At 42.6% G+C, this 24,132-nt stretch overlaps 1 protein-coding gene and 1 pseudogene across 1 annotated transcript; both read right to left on the bottom strand.

Annotated features, from left to right (window-relative positions):
- LOC139562845 (cadherin-16-like) overlaps positions 1–8,259 on the bottom strand; it is a 37,441-nt pseudogene extending 29,182 nt beyond the window's left edge.
- A 4,490-nt stretch (positions 8,260–12,749) lies between these two features.
- On the bottom strand, positions 12,750–15,705 carry LOC139563055 (GTP-binding protein RAD-like). The gene is made up of 5 exons (XM_071381313.1): positions 15,601–15,705; positions 14,895–15,260; positions 14,313–14,386; positions 13,910–14,114; positions 12,750–13,717 (listed from the first exon to the last, which is right to left on the bottom strand). The coding sequence occupies exons 2-5, from the start codon at positions 15,247–15,249 to the stop codon at positions 13,440–13,442; spliced, it is 912 nt and encodes a 303-aa protein (XP_071237414.1). The 5' UTR covers positions 15,250–15,260; positions 15,601–15,705; the 3' UTR covers positions 12,750–13,439.
- Between the last annotated feature and the right edge of the window lie 8,427 nt (positions 15,706–24,132).

Below are 24,132 nucleotides of genomic sequence, written 5' to 3' on the forward strand. Positions count from 1 at the left end.
GACACGGCCCGCTACCAAAACCTGCGGGCTCTCCTTCACTGCAGCCGAGGTGAGTAAAACATTTAAACGTGTTAACCCTCGCAAGGCTGCAGGCCCAGACGGCATTTCCAGCCGCGTCCTCAGAGCATGCGCAGACCAGCTGGCTGGTGTGTTTAAGGACATATTCAATCAACCCTTATCCCAGTCTGTTGGTGTCCTGTGGGAAGCTGTTCCCACATGCTTCAAGAGGGCCACCATTGTTCCTGTTCCCAAGAAAGCTAAGGTAACTGAGCTAAACGACTACCGCCCTGTAGCACTCACTTCCGTCATCATGAAGTGCTTTGAGAGACTAGTCAAGGACCATATCACCTCCACCCTACCTGACACCCTAGACCCACTCCAATTTGCTTACCGACCCAATAGGTCCACAGACGACGCAATCGCAACCACACTGCCCTAACCCATCTGGACAAGAGGAATACCTATGTGAGAATGCTGTTCATCGACTACAGCTCAGCATTTAACACCATAGTACCCTCCAAACTCGTCATCAAGCTCGAGACCCTGGGGCTCGACCCCGCCCTGTGCAACTGGGTCCTGGACTTCCTGACGGGCCGCCCCCAGGAGGCGAGGGCAGGTAACAACATCTCCACCCCGCTGATCCTCAACACCGGGGCCCCACAAGGGTGCGTTCTGAGCCCTCTCCTGTACTCCCTGTTCACCCACGACTGCGTGGCCATGCACGCCTCCAACTCAATCATCAAGTTTGCGGACGACACTACAGTGGTAGGCTTGATTACCAACAACGACGAGACGGCCTACAGGGAGGAGGTGAGGGCCCTCGGAGTGTGGTGTCAGGAAAATAACCTCACACTCAACGTCAACAAAACAAAGGAGATGATTGTGGACTTCAGGAAACAGCAGAGGGAGCACCCCCCTATCCACATCGACGGGACAGTAGTGGAGAAGGTGGAAAGTTTTAAGTTCCTCGGTGTACACATCACGGACAAACTGAATTGGTCCACCCACACAGACAGCGTTGTGAAGAAGGCGCAGCAGCGCCTCTTCAACCTCAGGAGGCTGAAGAAATTCGGCTTGTCACCAAAAGCACTCACAAACTTCTACAGATGCACAATCGAGAGCATCCTGTCGGGCTGTATCACCGCCTGGTACGGCAACTGCTCCGCCCACAACCGTAAGGCTCTCCAGAGGGTAGTGAGGTCTGCACAACGCATCACCGGGGGAAAACTACCCGCCCTCCAGGACACCTACACCACCCGATGTCACAGGAAGGCCATAAAGATCATCAAGGACAACAACCACCCAAGCCACTGCCTGTTCACCCCGCTATCATCCAGAAGGCGAGGTCAGTACAGGTGCATCAAAGCAGGGACCGAGAGACTGAAAAACAGCTTCTATCTCAAGGCCATCAGACTGTTAAACAGCCACCACTAACATTTAGTGGCCGCTGCCAACATACTGACTCAACTCCAGCCACTTTAATAATGGGAATTGATGGAAATTATGTAAAAATGTACCACTAGCCACTTTAAACAATGCCACTTAATATAATGTTTACATACCCTACATTACTCATCTCATATGTATATGTATATACTGTACTCTATATCATCTACTGCATCTTGCCATCTTTATGTAATACATGTATCACTAGCCACTTTAAACTATGCCACTTTATGTTTACATACCCTACATTACTCATCTCATATGTATATACTGTACTCTATACCATCTACTGCATCTTGCCTATGCCGTTCTGTACCATCACTCATTCATATATCTTTATGTACATATTCTTTATCCCCTTACACTTGTGTGTATAAGGTAGTAGTTGTGGAATTGTTAGGTTAGATTACTTGTTGGTTATTACTGCATTGTCGGAACTAGAAGCACAAGCATTTCGCTACACTCGCATTAACATCTGCTAACCATGTGTATGTGACAAATACAATTTGATTTGATTTGATTTACCTGTGAGATGGGGATGGGGTAGGATTCAGGAAGGTTATACCTGTGAGATGGGGATGGGGTAGGAGCCAGGGAGGTTATACCTGTGAGATGGGGATGGGGTAGGAGCCAGGAAGGTTATACCTGTGAGATGGGGATGGGGTAGGAAGGTTATACCTGTGAGATGGGGATGGGGTAGGGGCCAGGGAGGTACCTGTGAGATGGGAATGGGTTAGGAGCCAGGGAGGTTATACCTGTGAGATGGGAATGGGGTAGGAGCCAGGGAGGTTATTCCTGTGAGATGGGGATGGGGTAGGGGCCAGGAAGGTTGTACACGTGAGATGGGGATGGGATAGGGGCCAGGGAGGTACCTGTGAGAAGGGGATGGGATAGGGGCTAAGGAGGTTCTCCTGGAGGCAAACAGGGTTTGTTCACCATGACAGCGCAATACACAAGTGTTTCAGGTGTTTCCCGTCACCTCCACTGTCATGATGCCCGTGGAGAAGAAAGCGTTGGGTTTCCCCCCCATGTCCTTCACCATCACTGACAGCTTGTAGCGGCCACAAATCTCTGGGTCCAGGTTGGAAGCCCCTGGAACACACACACACACATCAATATATTAAAATCAGACATTTAGACACATGTACACAAACACACACAAGAAATCCCTGAGGTCAGCAGGAGCATACGCCATGATTATTATCATATATAACGATGACCGGGGGCTGTATGGTATAGGCTATATATAGCAGTTGAATATACAATAACCTCCACAAGTGGGGCAGGAGGAAATAAACAAGGAGAGACATTGGGTTGTTGAATGATTGTGGTGGCATATTAGGTGTTAAACTGAAAGTGTTTTCCGTCTGATTTTATAGGATACGTGTCAGTGCCCAGAAACACACAGCTGACCTGTAAAATGTAAAGCCCTGCTTTACGTTGTTCACAGACAGCACGTTGGGAAAAAAGCGGGGAAACGTTGTTAATAACCCTCAAACAAGGCCATCAGAGTCATAAAGACGTAATTAGACCATTTCACATTTAATGGCCCTATGGTGGCAGCCAATGGGGTGGATTGGGGTTGTTAGTGTTGTCTAGCTTCAGTCAAGCTGTAACATAGGGGCACCATGGTAACCAGAAGTCCAGAAATAGCACCAGCACTGCCCAAATAGGGACTTTTGTATCAGAGTTACCTGGTGTACGTATGTGTGTGTGTACGTGCATGTGCGTATGTACATGCGTGTGTGTGTATGTGGATTGAGAAGGGGTGTACTAAGTAATATTTTTAACAGGGAACGGAGAAACGTAAGACAATACTATGTCGAATTAAACAGGGCAGTTGAGTTAGGGGCCTGTAACTCACCGTCCTTAGTGAGAGACACCTCGCAGGTCACAGAGTCTATGAAGAACATGTGACCGGAGGGGATCCTGGGGGTCTGGTCCATCAGGCTGATGCGCAGGTCAGCACGGGCTGTGTTACGGTCGTCACGGTCAGATGCCCCCACTTGCATGAATGAGATCCTCAGCCAAGAGAAAGATAGACAAGCTTCTGTACAGCTGTGTACATTCACACTGTGACTTGACTAGTCAATCATAAGCAAGGATGACAATAGCTAGTTCTTATAGTTAAACATCCTTACTCAGTTCAAACGCTAGTATTCCTCCTGGACAATCTTGATTTAATCATGATAACCTTCTGGCTTTATTCTAACAAAATTTTACATTTGGATAAAACATGAGTTGTTTAACATATTCATATCTACTGTTGTTCATTTGAATAGAGGCACACTTTATAGGGTTATTACTATAATATATTCTCAACGTGAAGTCTGCTCTATCATTTCCTGAAAGTCATGTCACAATGTAATCGATGGTAACCCACGATTATCTGGTGGCGTGATGCTCACACACGCACACAGCTCCCTCTGTTCATCCACTCAAACGCGAGTCCCCTCAGTCACATAAATCCAGACGCTTGAGTCATCTCTGACGCAAAAACTCAAAGAACTAACCCACAATAGCCCAAGGTCAGACTGTAGTAAGACAAAAAAAAGGAAGTACTGTTCATCACCTCTACTTCTAATACACATAGCGTGTATGTCCTTCACCAGAGACATGTGGATAGTTCAAGTGATGCTATTTCTGTACAAGTCATGAAGATTCAGACAATGCAAACATCACTCATCAGGATGTATTGAAAAATAAACTCACTCACACATAAACTGTCATCAATTACAATCCCTTCTGTGAACTAACAATGTTTTCTCCTGAATGGCGAATTACCTGGATTTCTGCATAAGTTGGTCATAATGTTTGATCTGATCTTCGTCTAAGTCACAACAATAGACAAACACAGTCTGCTTAAACTAATAACACACAAACAATTATAATTGTTCATGTCTTTATTGAACACACTGTGTAAACATTCACAGTGCAGGTTGGAAAAAGTATGTGAACCCTTGGATTTAATAACAGGTTGACCCTCCTTTGGCAGCAATAACCTCAACCAAACGTTTTCTGTAGTTGCGGATCAGACCTGCACAACGGTCAGGAGGAATTGTGGACCATTCCTCTTTACAAAACTGTTTCAGTTCCACAATATTCTTAGGATGTCTGGTGTGAACCGTTCTCTTGAGGTCATGCCACAGCATCTCAATCGGGTTGAGGTCAGGACTCTGACTGGGCCACTCCAGAAGGCGTATTTTCTTCTGTTCAAGCCATTCTGTTGTTGATTTACTTCTGTCTTTTGGGTTGTTGTCCTGTTGCATCACCTAACTTCTGTTGAGCTTCAATTGGCGGACCGATATCCTTACATTTTCCTGCAACATGTCTTGATAAACTTGAGAATACATTTTTCCGTCAATGATAGCAAGCTATCCAGGCCCTGAGGCAGCAAAGCAGCCCCAAACATTGATGCTCCCTCCACCATAGTTTACAGTTGGGATGAGGTTTTGATGTTGGTGTGCTGTACCTTTTTTTTGTGTGTGTGCCTTCCAAACAACACAACTTTAGTTTCATCTGTCCACAAAATATTTTGCCAGTAGCGCTGTGGAACATCCAGGTGCTCTCTTGCAAATTTCAGACGTGCAGCAATGTTTTTTTTGGATAGCAGTGGCTTCTTCCATGGTGTCCTCCCGTGAACACGTTTCTTGTTTAGTGTTTAACCTATTGTAGACTCGTCAACAGAGGTGTTAGCATCTTCCAGATATTTCTGTAAGTCTTTAGCTGACACTAAGCATTGGGCATTCTGCAATGTGCTTTTGTAGTCATCTTTGCTGGGCGGCCACTCCTAGGGAGAGTAGCAACAGTGCTGAAATGTCTCCATTTATAGACAATTTGTCTTACAGTGGACTGACTTTTAGAGATACTTTTGTAACCCTTTCCAGTGTTATGCAAGGCAACATTTCTTAATCTTAGGTCTTCTGAGATCTCTTTGGTTAGAAGCATGGTTCACATCAGGCAATGCTTCTTGTGAATAGCAAACTCATATTTTGTGAGTGTTTTTTATGGGGCAGGGCAGTTCTAACCAAAATCTCCAATCTCGTCTTATTGATTCGACAGGTTACGTCGATATAGTGCTCGTTTTACTGTGGATATAGATACTTTTGTACCTGTTTCCTCCAGAATCTTCACAAGGTCCTTTGCTGTTGTTCTGGGTTTGATTTGCACTTTTCGCACCAAAGTACGTTCATCTCTAGGAGACAGAACGCGTCTCCTTCCTGAGCGGTATGACAGCTGTGTGGTCCCATGGTGTTTATACTTGCGTACTATTGTTTGTACAGATGAACGTGGTACCTTCAGGCGTTTGGAAATTGCTCCCAAGGATGAACCAGAGTTGTGGAGGTCTACAATTTTTTTTCTGAGGTCTTGGTTGATTTCTTTTGATTTTCCCATGATGTCAAGCAAAGAGGCACTGAGTTTGAAGGTAGGCCTTGAAATACATCCACAGGTACAGCTCCAATTGACTCAAATGATGTCAATTAGCCTATCAGAAGCTTCTAAAGCCATGACATCATTATCTGGAATTTTCCAAGCTGTTTAAAGGCACAGTCAACATAGTGCATGCAAACTTCTGACCCACTGCTATTGTGATACAGTGAATTATAAGTGAAATAATCTGTCTGTAAACAATTGTTGGAAAAATCACTTGTGTCATGCACAAAGTAGATGTCCTAACCGACTTGCCAAAACTATAGTTTGTTAACAAGAAAGTTGTGGAGTGGTTGAAAAACGAGTTTTAAAGACTCCAACCTAAGTGTATGTAAACTGCCGACTTCAACTGTAGGTCTGTCTTCCGTTCCTGTAATGACTGGCTATGCCTGTCACTCAATTCTGGGCTAATGTGTGTGACATTCATTGACTTCCTGTGCTAATTATTTTCTTGAGTGGCAATTACAGCTGAGAAGCTGGGGGGAAAAACTTACTTCCAGCTAAAAATAAATGCAACTGTAAGTATGAATGGCGAATGTAAGTGAATTAAGACACATACGGTAGCCTAAAGATCTAATCGGATTGTAATTAACTAAGGATACTGTGTCTCATTTGGTCTTGCTAGACAGTACATTGTTTGAGGACAAGCCAGAGATAATACACCCCAATTAAAACAAATCATTGCAATATATTGCATTCAATTTTATGGTATTTTTGTTACAGTATCGTTCCATCCCATCCAATCTCATAGGTCACATTGCATTTCATCTTTGCCAATGGCCATAATAACCGCATGGATGACGAATCACATGTATTGTAAACATATCACTACATGCATAGATAATGCCATAAATGTGTGATTGTCAACCTGCAGAGAGTAAGATGGCTGCTTCTCTCTGTCCAGAGGCTTCAAGGAGTAAAGAAATCCTGCCTCAACAAAGATCCCCTCACCGTCCCCTGTCACCACCACGTCAGTGGAGGGAGCTGGGAGGTTAGGGAGCTGTGTTGGACAAGGACAAAATATGATTTCAATCTACAATTCCCCCTTCATTACAATTAGACTTTTAGTTTAGTATTCTCGGCAAGAGTAAGATTGGAGTTAAAATAAAACTTCTTCTTACTGTGTGTTGGCAAATGTTGACCTTTCACATCAAAGCTGAGAGGATAACTATATGTCGCTGCAAGCACACGAGATCTCTGGGCCTTGTGTAATGGATTTTTGCTCTGCTCATTTAAAGTCAATTGAACATTCACCCATTCTATGATGTGTAAATGGTTGAGTATATGTATAGCTCCATCTGGCAATCCTTTTGAATCTTTTGAGTGAGCGGTTATGTGTCAAAATGGCCGTTGATATTTTCCCCCTTATGGAAAACGTGTTCACCGCTGACAGTTTTTTCTCAAGGATGTCACAAGTTGCTGGCAGAGGGGCTGTCACGAAACAGACACCCTTCTGTTCCAGATCCACAATGCCCGTGTCTGGCCCAGCCGTGGTCAGGTGTGAATGGTCATGGTATCCTAGTCATGGTGCTGTGTGACTGAATGTCGTAGAGGACTGTCATGCAGCCTGGCTTGGCATGGTGTGACTGTGGCATGGCTAGAGCAGCCTATGAAACAGGAACATGCTGGTGATCTCGTGCTGCCACTCAGCACTGCATGTTTTACGGCTTCACATACCACATAGCAACTGGCTCTCAGCTGCCACAGCCGTGCCAATGATCTCGGCATGCGTTCAACTCCTGAGAACCAAACATTTTGATTTGGTCTGGGAAACTTATTTTTTGACTGCTCCATAACCTAATTTTAGACCAACAGGCTGAAAAGTCTATATTTAAGGCTGTGCCGTGTTTGACAAAGTAGCTAATCGTTCACACCAAACATTCTTCTCTTGTTATGCCTCTAATGCGTTGACATGAAATGCAAATGTTTTCATAACAAAAAAGTATCTTTGTCATTCTTAGGCCGGTAGCCTAGTGGTTAGAGCGTTGGACTAGTAACCGAAAGGTTGCAGGATTGAATCCCCGAGCCGACAAGATAAAAATCTGTCGTTCTGCCCCTGAACAAGGAAGTTAACCCACTGTTCCTAGGCTGTCATTGAAAATAAGAATTTGTTCTTAACTGACTTGCCTGGTAATTTTTTTAATAAAAAACATTCATGGTATGATTAAACACCAGCTATCATGTGCCAGAGCAGAATACCTGAGAAGTTCAGAGTCATTCAAAAAGTCAAGCGGGTGAGAAACCAACTCTGACTCATAGACCTGTCTGTCAGTGCCGTTTCTGCTCAAGAACACACATTTTTGAGTAATAATGTTGTCCTTTCCACCCGAACACAAAGTAGTGCCAATCATCCGACCTCCACACCTTCACCACGTCCGCCATTAGAGTGAATCTGAGGTGTGTTTTGATCATACATCATGCAAAAAGGAAGAACATTGACTGGACCGCGGATTTAATTTGACAGCTTCAAAAGGCCTCCAATTACATGTGTCAAACACATGCGCTGACAGGACAAACCTGGTGATTTCTAGGTGGCATTTCGAAAAGAATCCCCCTGCCATGAATGCAGTGCTGGCGGTCTAGCATTGAACAGACAGCCAGAGGCGCTCCAATTTTTGTTTAGTGATGAGGGGGCTGTGCGGGAGTGGTTCCGTAATAATTATATATTGAGCGCTGAGAGCCGTGCAACAGCGAAACGTAGCTTTTTTTATGGCCCTTCTCCCTCTTTCATTTGCATATAGCCATTAATACATCAATCTCAGCAGGACCAGGGTATGATGCATCACATAGACTGGCAGAAATATGGAGAGAATTATTCCTTCGTGATTATTTCCCGATAAGCGAGCTGCTTTGATGTAAATGTAAAAAAAAAAAAAAATGTTCAAACTAACTGAAAAGTCTTACCTTGGCCAGGTACCATGGGAAAATACCATTGTAGTTTTCAGGGATGCCAATTTTAAGATTGGCCCCTGAGCACTGTGCAGGAGTCTGAAGTACCACCAACCACACAATTCCAAAGAGACAATGGACCGCATGAATTTCAATCATTTAGTTGAAGTTTGTTTTCCCAAAAACAGTATAAATAATAATACTAATCTGAGATTGCTGTAATAACTTGTGAAGGCCACATTAAAAGGAAGCATACTTCCAGTCAATGTAATAATAAAGATGAACATAACTTATCTTCTAGTCATGTGTTTCTCTAACTGTATATCTGTAAAGTCAGGATGCGCAACATTTCCAGTCAAACAGTGGCAATCTTTTACGTTTGGGAACACATGGTTTCTATGATTTCTGTCTTGTTACTGATTGATTCTCACTGTTATGAAGCAGAGAAAGAAAGATGGAGAAAGACAGAGAAAAAAACAATGTGAATGCTAACTATTCTATTTTATTCATCTTTTAAATTGTTTTAAAAAAAATGACACCTGCCAATCTGCGGAATCAACCATCTTTACACTGTAAAGACAACTTCAATAGGCCTACACTTGTGCAAGAAAATGTTGCATTTAAAATGCCTGTTAGGTTGAACATATACTCAGTAACCACAGGCAGTAGGCCTACATGGTACATTAATGTTGCAGCATATTCACAGACTTAACAGCAGAACTAGCCCTGCAACCTGGAACCTGGGTCACTCAAATTAGTATGATATGTTGCAAATTACAATTTGTACATGCTACAAATTACAATTTGTGTGATATGTTATGAATTGCTCATTTGTACAATATGTTACAAATTTGAAATACATATGACATGTAACGAATTCCAAATTTGTTTCGGCTAATGTCAGCTAGGTGGCTAAAATTAGCTAGGTTATGGGTTAGGGTTAAGGTTAGGAGTTAGGTTAAAGGGTTAAGGTTAGGGGAAGGGTTAGCTAACATGCTAAGTAGTTGCAAAGTCACAAAAAAAGTAGTAAGTATTTGCAAAGTTATACACCTGACCAACCACCCTCCTTTAGTTGTTGCCTTAATAATTAAGTAACCTTATGTAACCATACCAAATCCATACTATTTTGAGTGCACTATGTTACGTCTAGTCTATGAGACCAGGGTGCACTCTATGTTTCCCAGCACACGATTACACCTGCGACGCAAAACAGCCTAGCAATGAATTCTTCTCTCTATAACAAGAATACATAAATAAATATTATGACTTTATAGTATGTGTTAGATGGTCACAAAAGACAAGGCAATAGGCACAAGAAATAGTTAATGATGAGATTTGGCACTCCAATAAATCCCCCCAAAATAAAACAATGCTGGGCACAAGACGCGGGAACCTCTGGGCCTCACTGATGGCCCATCGAGCCGCAGACAGCAATTCACAACATCCATAGGCAATTCGCTTGCAACAATATTTACATGTCTCATTATGATTTACAAAGACCAGCGAATGAAAACAAACTCACTCTCTGAACCTCAACCTGTAGGCCAGAATAAGAGCCTATACCTCACAAAAACTGAATCAATGATTGGCAAACATCACTTATTTACCTAACACTCCACGATCATTTTTATAATAAAATGTTCATTCGAAAACGTTGTATTTATTTTGTCTTACCTTCTCTCAACCATATGCGTGTTCCCTATGAAAGTGGGAGAATGGTTTGAATAGTGTGGAAATACGAAGTGCGTTTGCAGGACTCTCCAGTTTAATGTTTTTCTACCTTTTTTCTTTCCAGTAATGCTGTTAGTCAACAAGACTCCAGTCCACTGAACAATCTAATGAATTAATATTTATGAGAACATTACATTTACATTTAAGTCATTTAGCAGACGCTCTTATCCAGAGCGACTTACAAATTGGTGCATTCACCTTATGATATCCAGTGGAACAACCACTTTACAATAGTGCATCTAACTCTTTTAAGGGGGGGGGGGGGGCTAGAAGGATTACTTTATCCTATCCTAGGTATTCCTTAAAGAGGTGGGGTTTCAGGTGTCTCCGGAAGGACAGTGTAACAGATGTATAATGTACTCTCCATGCGTTGTGTTTTCACAAAATAAATAACTTCGGCCAGTAGTCCCAGTTGAGCATCATTTATTTCTGCTGTTGTTAAATTGGAAACAGCACGTTAGTTGTGCAGGGCTTAACAGTGTTGATGGCTGTCGATGGCAAAATCCCTTGCATCACATTTTCATACTAAATACTAAAACATAAATCAAATAACAAGGAAGTCTGTTTTATATATACACTTCCGTTCAAAAGTCTGTGGTCACTTATAAATGTCCTTGTTTTTGAAAGAAACGCACATTTTTTGTCCATTAAAATAACATCAGAAAAGATTTATCAGAAATACAATGTAGACATTGTTAATGTTGTAAATGACTATTGTAGCTGGAAATGGCTGATGTTTTTATGGAATATCTACATAGGCGTACAGAGGCCCATTATCAGCAACCATCACTCTTGTGTTCCAATGGCACGCTGTGTTAGCTAATCCAAGTTTATCATTTTAAAAGGCTAATTGATCATTAGAAAACCCTTTTGCAATTATGTTAGCACAGCTGAAAACTGTTGTGCTGATTAAAGAAACAATCAAACTGGCCTTCTTTAGACTGGTTGAGTATCTGGAGCATCAGCATTTGTGGGTTCAATTACAGGCTCAAAATGGCTAGAAACAAAGACCTTTCTTCAGAAACTCGTCAGTCTATTCTTGTTCTGAGAAATGAAGGCTATTCCATGCGAGAAATTGCCAAGAAACTGAAGATCATGTACAACGCTGTGTACTACACCCTTCACAGAACAGCGCAAACTGTCTCTAACCAGAATGGAAAGAGGAATGGGAGGCCCCGGTGCACAACTGAGCAAGAGGACAAGTACATTAGTGTGTCTAGTTTGAGAAACAGACACCTCACAAGTCCTCAATTGGCAGCTTCATTAAATAGTACCCGCAAAACACCAGTCTCAACGTCAACAGTGAAGAGGCAACTCCGGGATGCTGGCCTTCTAGGCAGAGTTGCAAAGAAAAAGCCATATCTCAGACTGGCCAATACAAATAAAAGATTAAGATGGGCAAAAGAACACAGACACTGGATAGAGGAAGATTGGAAAAAAGTGTTATGGACAGACGAATCTAAGTTTGAGGTGTTCGGATCACAAAGAACATTCAGGAGAAGCAGAAAAAATGAAAAGATGCTGGAGGAGGGCTTGATGCCATCTGTCAAGCATGGTGGAGACAATGTGATGGTCTGGGGGTGCTTTGGTGGTGGTAAAAAGGGACTTGTACAGGGTAAAATGGATCTTGAAGAAGAAAGGCTATCATTCCATTTTGCAACGCCATGCCATACCCTGTGGACAGGGCACTTAATTGGAGCCAATTTCCTCCTACAACAGGACAATGACCCAAAGCACAGCTCCAAACTATGCAATAACTATTTGGGGAAGAAGCAGTCAGCTGGTATTCTGTCTATAATGGAGGGGCCAGCACAGTCACCGGATCTCAACCCTATTGAGCTGTTGTGGGAGCAGCTTGACCATATGATACGTAAGAAGTGCCCATCAAGCCAATCCAATTTGTGGGAGGTGCTTCGGGAAGCATGGTGTGAAATCTCTTCAGATTACCTCAACAAATTGACAACAAGAATGCCAATGGTCTGCAAAGCTTTAATTGCTGCAAACTGATAATTCTTTAACGAAAGCAAAGTTTGAAGGACATAATTATATTTCAATTAAAAATCATTATTTATAACCTTTTCAACATCTTAACTATATCTCCTATTCATTTTGCAACTCATTTCATGTATGTTTTCATGGAAAACAAGGACATTTCTAAGTGACCCCAAACTTTTGAACGGTAGTGTATTTAACTTTCGTTTATGGTGTAGTCTCATTGTTTTATGATCTGGGCAAGAAAAAATATGGAATAGTTGTATTTCATTTTTTTATTAGAAAAGTAAACATAACAAAATGATTGAATATTAAAAGGAAGTGAAAATCAACTGTATTTGAAACAAAACATTAAATTCACATGACAAATATAACTTATTATTGCTTTCTTCATTCACATCTGGACTGAAGGTTAGGACAATAGAATAATATATTTTTCCAAAACCTGACCTAACCCCCAGTACACATTATTCCTGTCCTTAGTATCATGGCCAAAGTACGAACCTGCGTACCCAGTTTCAAGTAAAAATGACTCCATGTGACAGAATGCAATGACATCACTCATGGTGCTTACAGTTCCATTGCTTTTCAGGACCATAATCTAATCTTTAATGAGGGCTATATACAACTCTACCAACACTAAATGGAGTAGAACCAAACACACTGTCCCCCATTATCAAGGCAATCTTACAACTCATGGTTGAAAATAACAAGCCTTGTGGATTGAATATACATACACAAGAAGTATCAACATCTATACATAATCAAGACAAAAGACTAAACTGAAACCTCATGCAGATCATTAACATAGACATGTCTGTTGTGTTTAATGAATATAATAAAATATATAATTTCTGTACAGCTCTATCAGTCCTTGGGGTTAGTGTTAAAAACACACAGCGTCTGGTCTTGAAGGCCAAAGAGAGAACAGCAGTCCAGATACTGTACTCTCAGAGGACCGAGAGGTCATGGCAGGACTTGGACTTCTGTCTGAAGGCCATCTTCTTGTTCTTCCGGGCCACCATACGGCCCAGGAAACGCTTGGCCTTCTTGCCGATGCTCTCGCGTCGTTTCCAGTTGGCCATACGGCGAGCGTTCTCCTCCTTGCTGTCTTTGCGCAGTCGGATCTGCCGGACGATGCCATCGAACAGGTCCCTGACGTTGTGGTGGAGATTGGCTGAGGTCTCGATGAACTTGCAGTCAAACACCACAGCGCAGGTGCTGCCCTCTGCAACAACAAAAAAGGAGGGGAGGCGCATGTGAGAATCTATAGTGTTCCCTGGGGACAGTGACTTCACCCTCATCATTATGCCTTCGCATAACACCTTGATACTAGCTTTAACTACAGCAGTCATTCTTAAAGAAGTAGCACTATGCAAATACAGAGATGCCTTGGACAGAAGAGATCACCGTCACTTACCATCCACAGAGACTTCTCTGGACCGCACCAGGTCGCTCTTATTGCCCACGAGGATGATGGGAATGTTCTCAGACTGGCGAGCTCTGCGTAGCTGGATGCGTAGCTCTGACGCCTTCTCAAAGCTGGACTTGTCTGTCACTGAGTAGACGATTATGTAGGCGTCACCTATCCTCATGCACTGTTCCTTCAGCCACTGACTGTTATCCTGTAAGCAAAGAGAAATATAATTTGATTAGTTACAATCCTTATCTAATCAAAAGCTGCAGGTGCTCAAATTAAAGTTATTATAGTGGTATTTTATATTATACACCAGCATTAGAGCACTACACATTACATCAAATGATATGCTACGACTAAGACCAATTTCCTGAGGGTCAAACTGAAATTGCATTATACGCCTCACCTGTTCCCAAATGTCGTACAACAAGATGGACGCCTCCTCCTCGTCCACCTCAATCGATCTGTCATACGTGTTTCCTGAAACAAAAGCAAGCAGACAGATAAATACTCCTGGCCAAAATGATATATACCCACTAACTGGGTCAAGTGTGAGGTCTCACTCACTATTGCCCATTTCATGATGCCTTTAGTACAGCTCATTAACTTTCAATTAACCTATATCTGTGATGGGTACTACTGTGCATTACTGTCTCCTTCCCTCGGTCATTAATTTTCATATCTCCCATCCACTATGTCTGTGGCTGTATATGTCAACAGCAGTACTTTGATATGTGTGGCGCCTTACTGACTGGATGGAAATAGCAATAATCAATGTACTTCAGCCTGTGTGCCAAGATGATATGGAAACCAATCCTATATTTACTTAGTTTGGAGCCTATGTGCATTAGCTCTAATGGGGTGCTGAGGACAGCCACAGTCAAACAGTTATTGTCTTTGCTTTAAAAAAGTATTGCTTTGTGGTGGATTCTCAATGTCATATAAACTTCAACGCCACCATCATCAGCAATGGTCGTCAGACACACACCTGTCTCGTCGCAGTCGTGACCATCCTCGACTCCACCGAAAATACGTGCCAGGCTAGACTTGCCGACACCCTGCTCGCCGAGGAGAACCACCTTGTACACCTGTCCCTCGGAGTCGCTGCCGGAGGATATAACCGAATCGGACGAGTCCGATACACAGCTGTCTCTGTGAGGGTCGCCGGGAGTGTAGGACATGCGGCGCATGAGGTTGGACAGCTCTCCAGTTTGCGCCTTGCGCATCTCGCGGTCGTCCACTGGCATGCTTCTTCTGTGCAGGTTCTGCAGGTGCATGGGAAATGGCATGCTCCCTCTTCTTTTGTCCATGTTCCGCAATTTGTCACTTTTGTTCAAAGTCATTACTTTTTTGTCTGTGAAATAGATGCACTCTTTAGTAAGATTGGGCTGTAAAAATGAAAAGCAACCAACTCCGACAAAAATAAATGCATTTCGCATCACTACGCCTAGCTGTTGATTTTTTTTTTTTAATCCTTTATTAGGCCACAGTTTATATGAACTTTTGTGTCATATTTATTTGAACAAAGTCATTTAAGACAATAATGTGCCTGTATCCTATAATATTAATTACGGTTTGATGGAGCATTGAGCAATGTTAAAATTGAAGTTGAACTCAAATGATTTGAAACAGTCATAGCCTAATTAATGTATTATCACGACTGTAAAATCATTAAATTCCATAAGAAAACTTACATTTGATGTGGGTCTGACGTATTCCAAAATCCTGAACCAGGCAATCCACTTGCGATCTATCCTTCAGTGAAGAGAAGTTTCGGTTTGATCCAGTGAAACGTACGGATCCCCATATTTATCTAGTAGCCGAGCGAGTGACGTCACCACGAGGCAGGGTTTGCCTCTGGAGAGTCACGTCTCGAGGAGGAGAGGGAGTGTGGACCGCTCTACAGAGACGTGATTGAAAATGATGCGCAGGCGGGCTGAGGGATTCTCCTCTTCTGCAATGCAATGCCATCATGCCAGTGATGTAATTATTTTGCCGAATAAATCGGCCATTTACTCTCCATAAGTTATAGCCTACCTGCGTTGAAGGGGTTGGCTAACTAGCATAGTTTTAACACTAGTTGGCCCAGAGCCATGGAGAGTTGGTGATGGAGGGCGCTAAAATTAATTTGGACAGGTGAGGTTTTTACCAGCCATTCGCAAGGCTGACCATATTCAATCAATCCTTTTAAATAACACGATTTGTTTGTAATTGATAAGTTATGTGCTACAAATTGTCAGTGGATTAGCCAAGAGCATCTGAGACATCAAGCATTTCCAATAGATGCTTCTCAGCATTTCGGCCCATAGGTCGCGTAGCCTTGGTGACACGAGTTGTGAATGAGGCTAATGTGAGAAAAAAAAGCAGCTGTTCACCACAGAAACAGGACACATTATTTCTTAAAACGACGCCTAGACATTTCACTGGGGACACAGGTATCCCACAAGACTCAGCAGGCGACAGGAAAGAAAGACCATGAAAGAAAACCATTGCGATCCAAATGAATGATGATTTCACCTGCATCAGTCTGATTGAGGTTATTTAACCTAGTCTGTAGTCGCCATCTGGTGGTGATTATGTAGTAGGCTGCTGAGAAGGAGAGAAGACCAGTGACAAAGGAAGAGTTACTTAGCTTGCTTCATTATTATCTCTGGCGAGTTGGCAAGCCTCATTCCTCATGACAATGCTCAATGCATAAAGTCAATTGGGTGGTGTATTGGTGGACAGACTAAAGTTAAACACCTTCTCAAGTGACATTAACAGTAACCCAGTTTCCAAAGGTTTTCAGTTGAGTAGCACAATGTTTCCAAAAACATGTATTGATCAGATCTTTTCATTGATAGATTTTTTTATTTGTTGCCAGGGCTTCTTTAGGTGCTCTATGAAACGTGTTTGACTCACTGGGTTGCTCTGATTCAGTGGTAGCCTGTACTTTCTAAATGGATCAGACACTGCCATATATACACTACTGAAACAGTTATTTACAGGAAGAGAAGAACGGGCCTTCCTCCCCCAGGGTTGGATAAGCGTCTCTGGTTCCCCATTAGCGGGAGGATCAACATGACCTGTCTCTTTAACAAGGAAAGTGACCTTGCATAGGGGCTCTTTAATCAAAAATCCCACTCTGTGTATGTGTTCAGTACATGTTTTTATCTTCTGTCTCCATCACTCACATACACATGCAGAACAGTCTGGAGGAGGAGATGTTTTTCTCCATTCTTATAAACAGTCCACATTAAGCTACCAGCTGTTTTGTCCTCAGTGACTCTAGCTATATTGGGTTGCTCCTGTAGTTTCATTAGCATAACATTTTTAACATTGAATAATAGAACAGTCAGTGTTTACGTAGCCTGCTGAAGCCTGCTGAGTGGTGTCAGTGGTGATCACTGATTGTGGGCTATATAAGTATGAACACCTCAGCGTGAGAACCCAGGGTGTAAGCTTGTTGTTATTTACAGAAGTACATTTGCATATTTCCGTTAGGGAACGCCTACTCTGTGAAGTGCGCGTGTGCAATAACGGAATTCGCCTTTGCACTCCTTCTAAACAACGCAATTTAAAAAAAACTTTGGCGAAGGAAGGGTAAAGTCTACAAATCTTAGTCCACTCTGTTCGGAACAGATTCTAGATTTGGGAACAGAAATCTGTATTGAGATCAAATGATTCATCGATGAGAAAATGTGCGGAATGTTGGCCAAAATCCATCTCGTTCCATCTTCTCCCACTGCCGCCCACTGGGTTTCCCCTCACTACCATATTTGGCATATTTTATTAATAAATTATTTCATCAGTTGTCTTCCTCAAATGAATGAAGCGGATTACGACGCAATCTTTGCGAGAGGGAGGGAATCTGATTTAATTGGTCCTCAACTCGCGGCTCAGACACTTAATTCATGATAAATGTAGTTAGGCCTGAGTTAGCCTGCCTTGGAGCACGTTAGATCTGAAGATTTCGGTGACATGTAAATGTACCTGGCTAAAAGGAGAGCGACTTCATTGGTAGCAGTTATCCCGAGTTGAACTCAGAGTTGACCAAAGTTACCTCGCTAACTTCTCAAACTACATTCGTAGAATAAGGGTCTGCAGGCTGGCTCTGGCATTTTCAGGTATTTACTTTAAAAATAAATGGTAAAATGGTAATAACACAATAATAACCTATGTCACAAGGAATAGTCTTATGTACTTAAATGTCCCATAGGGAATGAAGCGGAGTAAGTTAGTAGTTGTGCAAGGAATAGTCAGCTCCACTGAGACATGCTGTATATAAGAAATCTTCATGTTGCTTTTGTACAATACTACTCAACCAATGCAGCTCGGATAGTCTACCCCGTCACCTCCAATGCAATGAGGAGACTACTTCAGAATAGGCAGATTGTATCTACAGGAGTCTGTAACAACTCTTCTCTAGCCCCCAATCTAAGACACCACATGTTAGCTGGAAATGCAATGGTAACTTTTAAATTAGCCCCAGTGTTGCCAACTCCTCAGTAAGGAATGTAGCTATTGGCTGTCCTAAAAGTCGCTGAATGACGTCATCGCCTAATTTGCATAATTGGCCATGTGCATGTAATTGTGATGGACGCTGTAGGAGAGAGGAATAACGTCGTGGGAGAGACAAAAAGTGAGTATGTTTAGAACTACAAATGAGCAAGCTGCAAAGCGTGGCACACACAGCGAATAAGAACCAGATATTTGAGACCAGATATTAGAGGCCAGATATTTGTTCATCCCCGTCATAACAGAGGCATTGTCAGTCCCTATCCCCAGGAGTTTCTCTTTTTTAAGACAACACTTCTTGAGGAAAGCCACAACAGCACGGGCTATAGATTTGGCAGCTTGTTTTGGGTGGAACTGTTATAAGGCTTTGCCTTTTGAGTATGTTTTTGAGTTGGCATGTGTTTTTTTACATCACTAAGTTTGGCGTAGAAATCAGCCTTACAATACAGGCAGTAAGTATGCCTGTGTATCATCTCCAATAAACGACTTCAACCAGACTTTGAATTCAGGGTTTGATTCCCACTCCTTTCTGTATTTTTGAGTGTACAGTTAGGCAGCTAGATGTTTAGCTTATGTCACATAGAGGCACACACACAGTGGACAAGGTGAGTAAGTGACTGAGGCTGTGTGAGTCAAATGCAGTGATTTATTTTTGTGCAGTGATTTATTTTAGACAAAGAACATTTTACATTTACATCCCGCCCTGAATGTAAGCCAGGGCGGGATCAGCCAGCGACGGCTTCCCGCATGCGCGATTCATTTGCAATCTGGACGCGGAGGGGTGAACATCTCTTGCTCTGACTGCAGCTGGGAGGGACTGCTGCGCGAGGACTGGGCCGCCTGTGAGTGCTTTGGGACGGGGGTGGGGACCACGGCAGCACCCGCTGCTCATTGAGAAGAGTAAGAACGATACGTGCTTTCACGTCAGAGTCTCAAAGTCTCCAATAACACCAGAAAAAGTCGCTATATTTGTCGCCAGTCTATTTTTTTTGTCGCTAGAGGGGTCTGAATACTTGCTAAATATAGCGACAGTTGGCAACACTGTGTAGCCCATCAAACTGACCCCCATTCTGACCTCTGATGACCATTCACACAAAACAGCCTTTCAGGTGAACACAAACTAGTGGACTTTTATATGGGTAAATTACCTCAAATAGCTAACATTTACATTTACATTTTAGTCATTCAGCAGACGCTCTTATCCAGAGCGACTTACAAATTGGAAAGTTCATACATATTCATCCTGGTCCCCCCGTGGGGAATAAACCCACAACCCTGGCGTTGCAAGCGCCATGCTCTACCAACTGAGCCACACGGGACCGCTTGGTTGTTGTGCATCGGTAACAGCATAGTGTCACACCTGCTCCCGCTCCCCCTCTCACTCCAGGCTGCCCATCATTACATACACCTGTCACCATCGTTAAGCGCATTAGCGCTTCATTGGACTCACCTGGACTCCATCATTTTATGATTGCCTCCTCTTTATTTGTCTATTCCTGTATTCCTGTATTCTTGTTATGTTTCCCATGTCCAGACACTGTCCGTGTTTTGTTTCATGTCTGTTATGAAATTTTCACTCCCTGTACTTGCTTCTCGTCTCCCAGTGTCTGTCCTCACACATAGATTTGGTGCTATTTTGGTGGAAGGCACTGACAACCCTCAGGGAATTGGAGATGGTCTTTAAATGGGCAAAATGGAACAAGAAACCGTATCACTCATCCATTTTTAATGCACAGCAATGGCAGCAGATTCGAGTGGTAACAGAGAAGTCTCAGAGGAAAATAACTCTAGAATATTTCTACAATTTTATTTCATTTTGCTTTGTTTCAAACAAATTATAATCACACATTTTATTAATCACAGTAGGCTAGTCCTAAATTAACTACCGCATTTAACTCTAAAAAAGGTAGCATGCAATGTTAAAACTTCTTATGGCTGCATCCCGCTACCGGGATCGATATGACAGCAGCCAGTGAAAGTGCAGGGCGCCAAATTCAAACAACAGAAATCTCATAATTAAAATTCCTCAAACATACATGATGTGTCTTATATCATTTTAAAGGTAATCTTGTTGTTAATCCCACCAAAGTGTCCGATTTCAAATATGCTTTTCAGCGAAAGCACTACAAACGATTATGTTATGTCACCACCAAACCACAATAAGCACAGCCATTTTTCCAGCGAAAGATAGCTTTCACAAAAAGCAGAAATAGAGATAAAATGAATCACTAACCTTTGATTATCTTCATCAGATGACACTCATAGGTCTTCATGTTACACAATACATGCATGTTTTGTTTGAATAAAGTTCATATTTATAACAAAAAATCAGAGTTTACATTGGCGCGTTACATTCACTAGTTCCAAAAACATCAAGTGATTTTGCATAGCCACATCGTTTCAACAGAAATACTCATCATAAATGTAGATGATAATACAAGTTATACACATGGAATTATAGATATACCTCTCCTTAATGCAACCGCTGTGTCAGATTTCAAAAAAACTTTACGGAAAAAGCAAATCATGCAATAATCTGAGACGGAGCTCAGACAATAGCCAAATTAGCCGCCATGTTGGGGTCAACAGAAACCAGAAAATACATGATAAATGTTTCCTTACCTTTGATGAATGCAGTCCTAGGAATCCCAGGTCCACAATAAATGCTTGATTTGTTCGATAATGTCCGTTATTTATGTCCAATTAGCTACTTTGGTTAGCGCCTTTGGTAAACAATTCCAAAGTCACAAAGCTCCTCCACTATAACGTGACGAAATGTCCAAAAGTTCCGTAACAGTCAGTAGAAACATGTCAAACGATGTACTGAATCAATCTTTAGAATGTTGTTAACATACATCTTGAATAACGTTCCAACCGGAGAATTAGATTGACTTCAGAAGAGCGGTGGAACGGACGTCCTCCTCATGTGAAGGCGTATGGTGAATGTGTGATCAGCTCGTGGCAGTGATTACTCATTCCTGTCTCCTTCGGCCCCCTTCACATTAGAATCATCAGACAAAGTTCTATTGACTGTTGACATCTAGTGGAAGCCGTAGGAAGTGAAAACTCATCAATATCTCGCTGTAATTTCAATGAGAGCTTGGTTGAAAATCTGACACCTCAGAAACAATTCAAACAGGAAGTGGAACTTCTCAGGTTTTTGCCTGCCATATGAGTTCTGTTATACTCACAAACATAATTCAAACAGTTTTGGAAACTTCAGAGTGTGTTCTATCCAATACGAATAATAATATGCATATATTAGCAACTGGGACTGAGGAGCAGGCAGTTTACTATGGGCACCTCTGTGCACCTTTCATCCAAGCTACTCAATACTGCCCCTGCAGCCATAGGAAGTTAAAAGGTATGGTTTACTTTATCCTCAGTTTAACATGTTTAAAGAAGAATACTTTATTGCCCATGTTTACAGAAAACAGAAATTTGTCTTGTTTTACGTTTCAATTGTCAGGAGATGGCATCTAGGTCTAGGATCGCTCCCCACCAGATTTTCCCATTGGACCTGGGATTCAAAGCCTTACCACTAACCTTTAGGTTGCTGCTGCCAGAAAAACGCTACCTGCCGAAACCGAAGCAGAGACCATTAGATTTTCAGTCTAACTCTTTCCCTACTGCATCAAGGATATCGCTCATTAGATGAGGTTGTGACACCAGGAATTAACAAGTGAAGGGAATTCGGGGGGGCATTTTCTACCAAGAAGGAACATACTCGCCAATGCCACCCCTTGTTCGAATCCCGACACGGCTGCTGTATTTAGCCTTGAATCTTAGTTTTTTATGCTATCTTTTCCTACTGTGAAAATCTGACAGTAGAAAAGCATCGGGCTTCTTCTGACAATTCTCGCTCCTCTTACCCCGTAAATCTGTCATCATCACCCATACATTTTTAATATGAAAACCTGTTTCTTTTTGTCAAACCGCTCTCCTTCGTCAGGATTGAAACTTGTAAAAGGGTAAATGTGTTAAATCAAAACACCACAGGAGTTCAATCTTGTTTATCTCTATTAAGAGAAAGGGCTTAATCTATACATTTAAGTTCATTTTCACACCGAAAACCTAATGTTAGCTAAATTGTTTTGAGTGTAAATCAAGGAAGTAATTGAAGCCGTGAGAATGACAAATCTACCCGTATTGTTTGAAATCAGTGCACATAGCACACATGTTGGGGAAATGAAATACACCGAACAAAAATATGAACGCAACATGTCAAGTGTTGGTCCCATGTTTCATGAGCTGAAATAAAACATCCCAGAAAAGTTTCATTTGCACAAAAAGCTTATTTCTCTCAAATTCTGTGCACAAATTTGTTTACATCCCTGTTAGTGAGCATTTCTCCTTTGCCAATATAATCCATCCACCAGACAAGTGTGGCATATCAAGAAGCTGATTAAACGGCATGGTCATTACATAGGTGCACCTTGTGCTGGGACAATAAAAAGCCACTCTAAAATGTGCAGTTTTGTCACACAACACAATACCACAGATGTCTCAAGTTGAGGGAGCGTGCAATTGGCATGCTGACTACAGGAATGTTCACCAGAGCTGTTGATAATTAAATGTTAATTTCTCTACCATAAGCCGCCTCCAACGTCGTTTTAGAGAATTTGGCACTACGTCCAACTGGCCTCACAACTGCAGACCATGTGTAACCACGCCAGCCCAGGACCTTCTCGTCCGGCGTCTTCACCTGCGGAATTGTCTGAGACCAGCCACTGTGGGTTTCCACAACCGAAGAATTTCCACACAAACTATCAGAAACCATCTCAGGGAAGCTCATCTGTGTGCTCATCAAACTCCCCAGGGTCTTGACCTGACTGCAGCTTGGCGTTGTAACCAAATGTTGTAACCAAAAGTATGATATGTTACGAATTCCAACTTGTTGTGGCTAACGTTAGCTGGGGTGGCTAACGCTAATGTTAGCTAGCTGGGGGATAGGATTCAAGGTTAGGAGTTAGGTTGAAGGTTTAAGGTTAGGGTTAGCTAAAAGGGTTAGGTTAGGTTTAGGGTAAGTAGCAAGAAAATGGTAAGAAGTTACAAAGTTGCTAAGTAGCTAAAGTTGTCCATAATGAGATTCAAACACCAACCTTTGGGTTGGTAGACGTTCGTAACCTTATGTCTTATGTAACCATACTAAATGTAACATACTCATGGGGCCTCCCGGGTGGCGCAGTGGTCTAGGGCACTGCATCGCAGTGCTAGCTGCGCCACCAGAGTCTCTGGGTTCGCGCCCAGGCTCTGTCGCAGCCGGCCGCGACCGGGAGGTCTGTGGGGCGACGCACAATTGGCATAGCGTCGTCCGGGTTAGGGAGGGTTTGGCCGGTAGGGATATCCTTGTCTCATCGCGCTCCAGCGACTCCTGTGGCGGGCCGGGCGCAGTGTGCGCTAACCAGGGGGCCAGGTACACGGTGTTTCCTCCGACACATTGGTGCGGCTGGCTTCCGGGTTGGAGGCGCGCTGTGTTAAGAAGCAGTGCGGCTTGGTTGGGTTGTGATTCGGAGGACGCATGGCTTTCAACCTTCGTCTCTCCCGAGCCCGTACGGGAGTTGTAGCGATGAGACAAGATAGTAATTACTAGCGATTGGATACCACGAAAATTGGGGAGAAAATGGGATAAAATTTAAAAAATAATAAAAAAATAAATAAATGTAACACTCATTTGAGTGTCCCTGATTTATGTTTACCATGTTATGTCTGGTCTATGAGACCAGTCT

The sequence above is a fragment of the Salvelinus alpinus genome, chromosome 33 (assembly GCF_045679555.1).
Source record: "Salvelinus alpinus chromosome 33, SLU_Salpinus.1, whole genome shotgun sequence".
Lineage (NCBI taxonomy): Eukaryota > Metazoa > Chordata > Actinopteri > Salmoniformes > Salmonidae > Salvelinus > Salvelinus alpinus.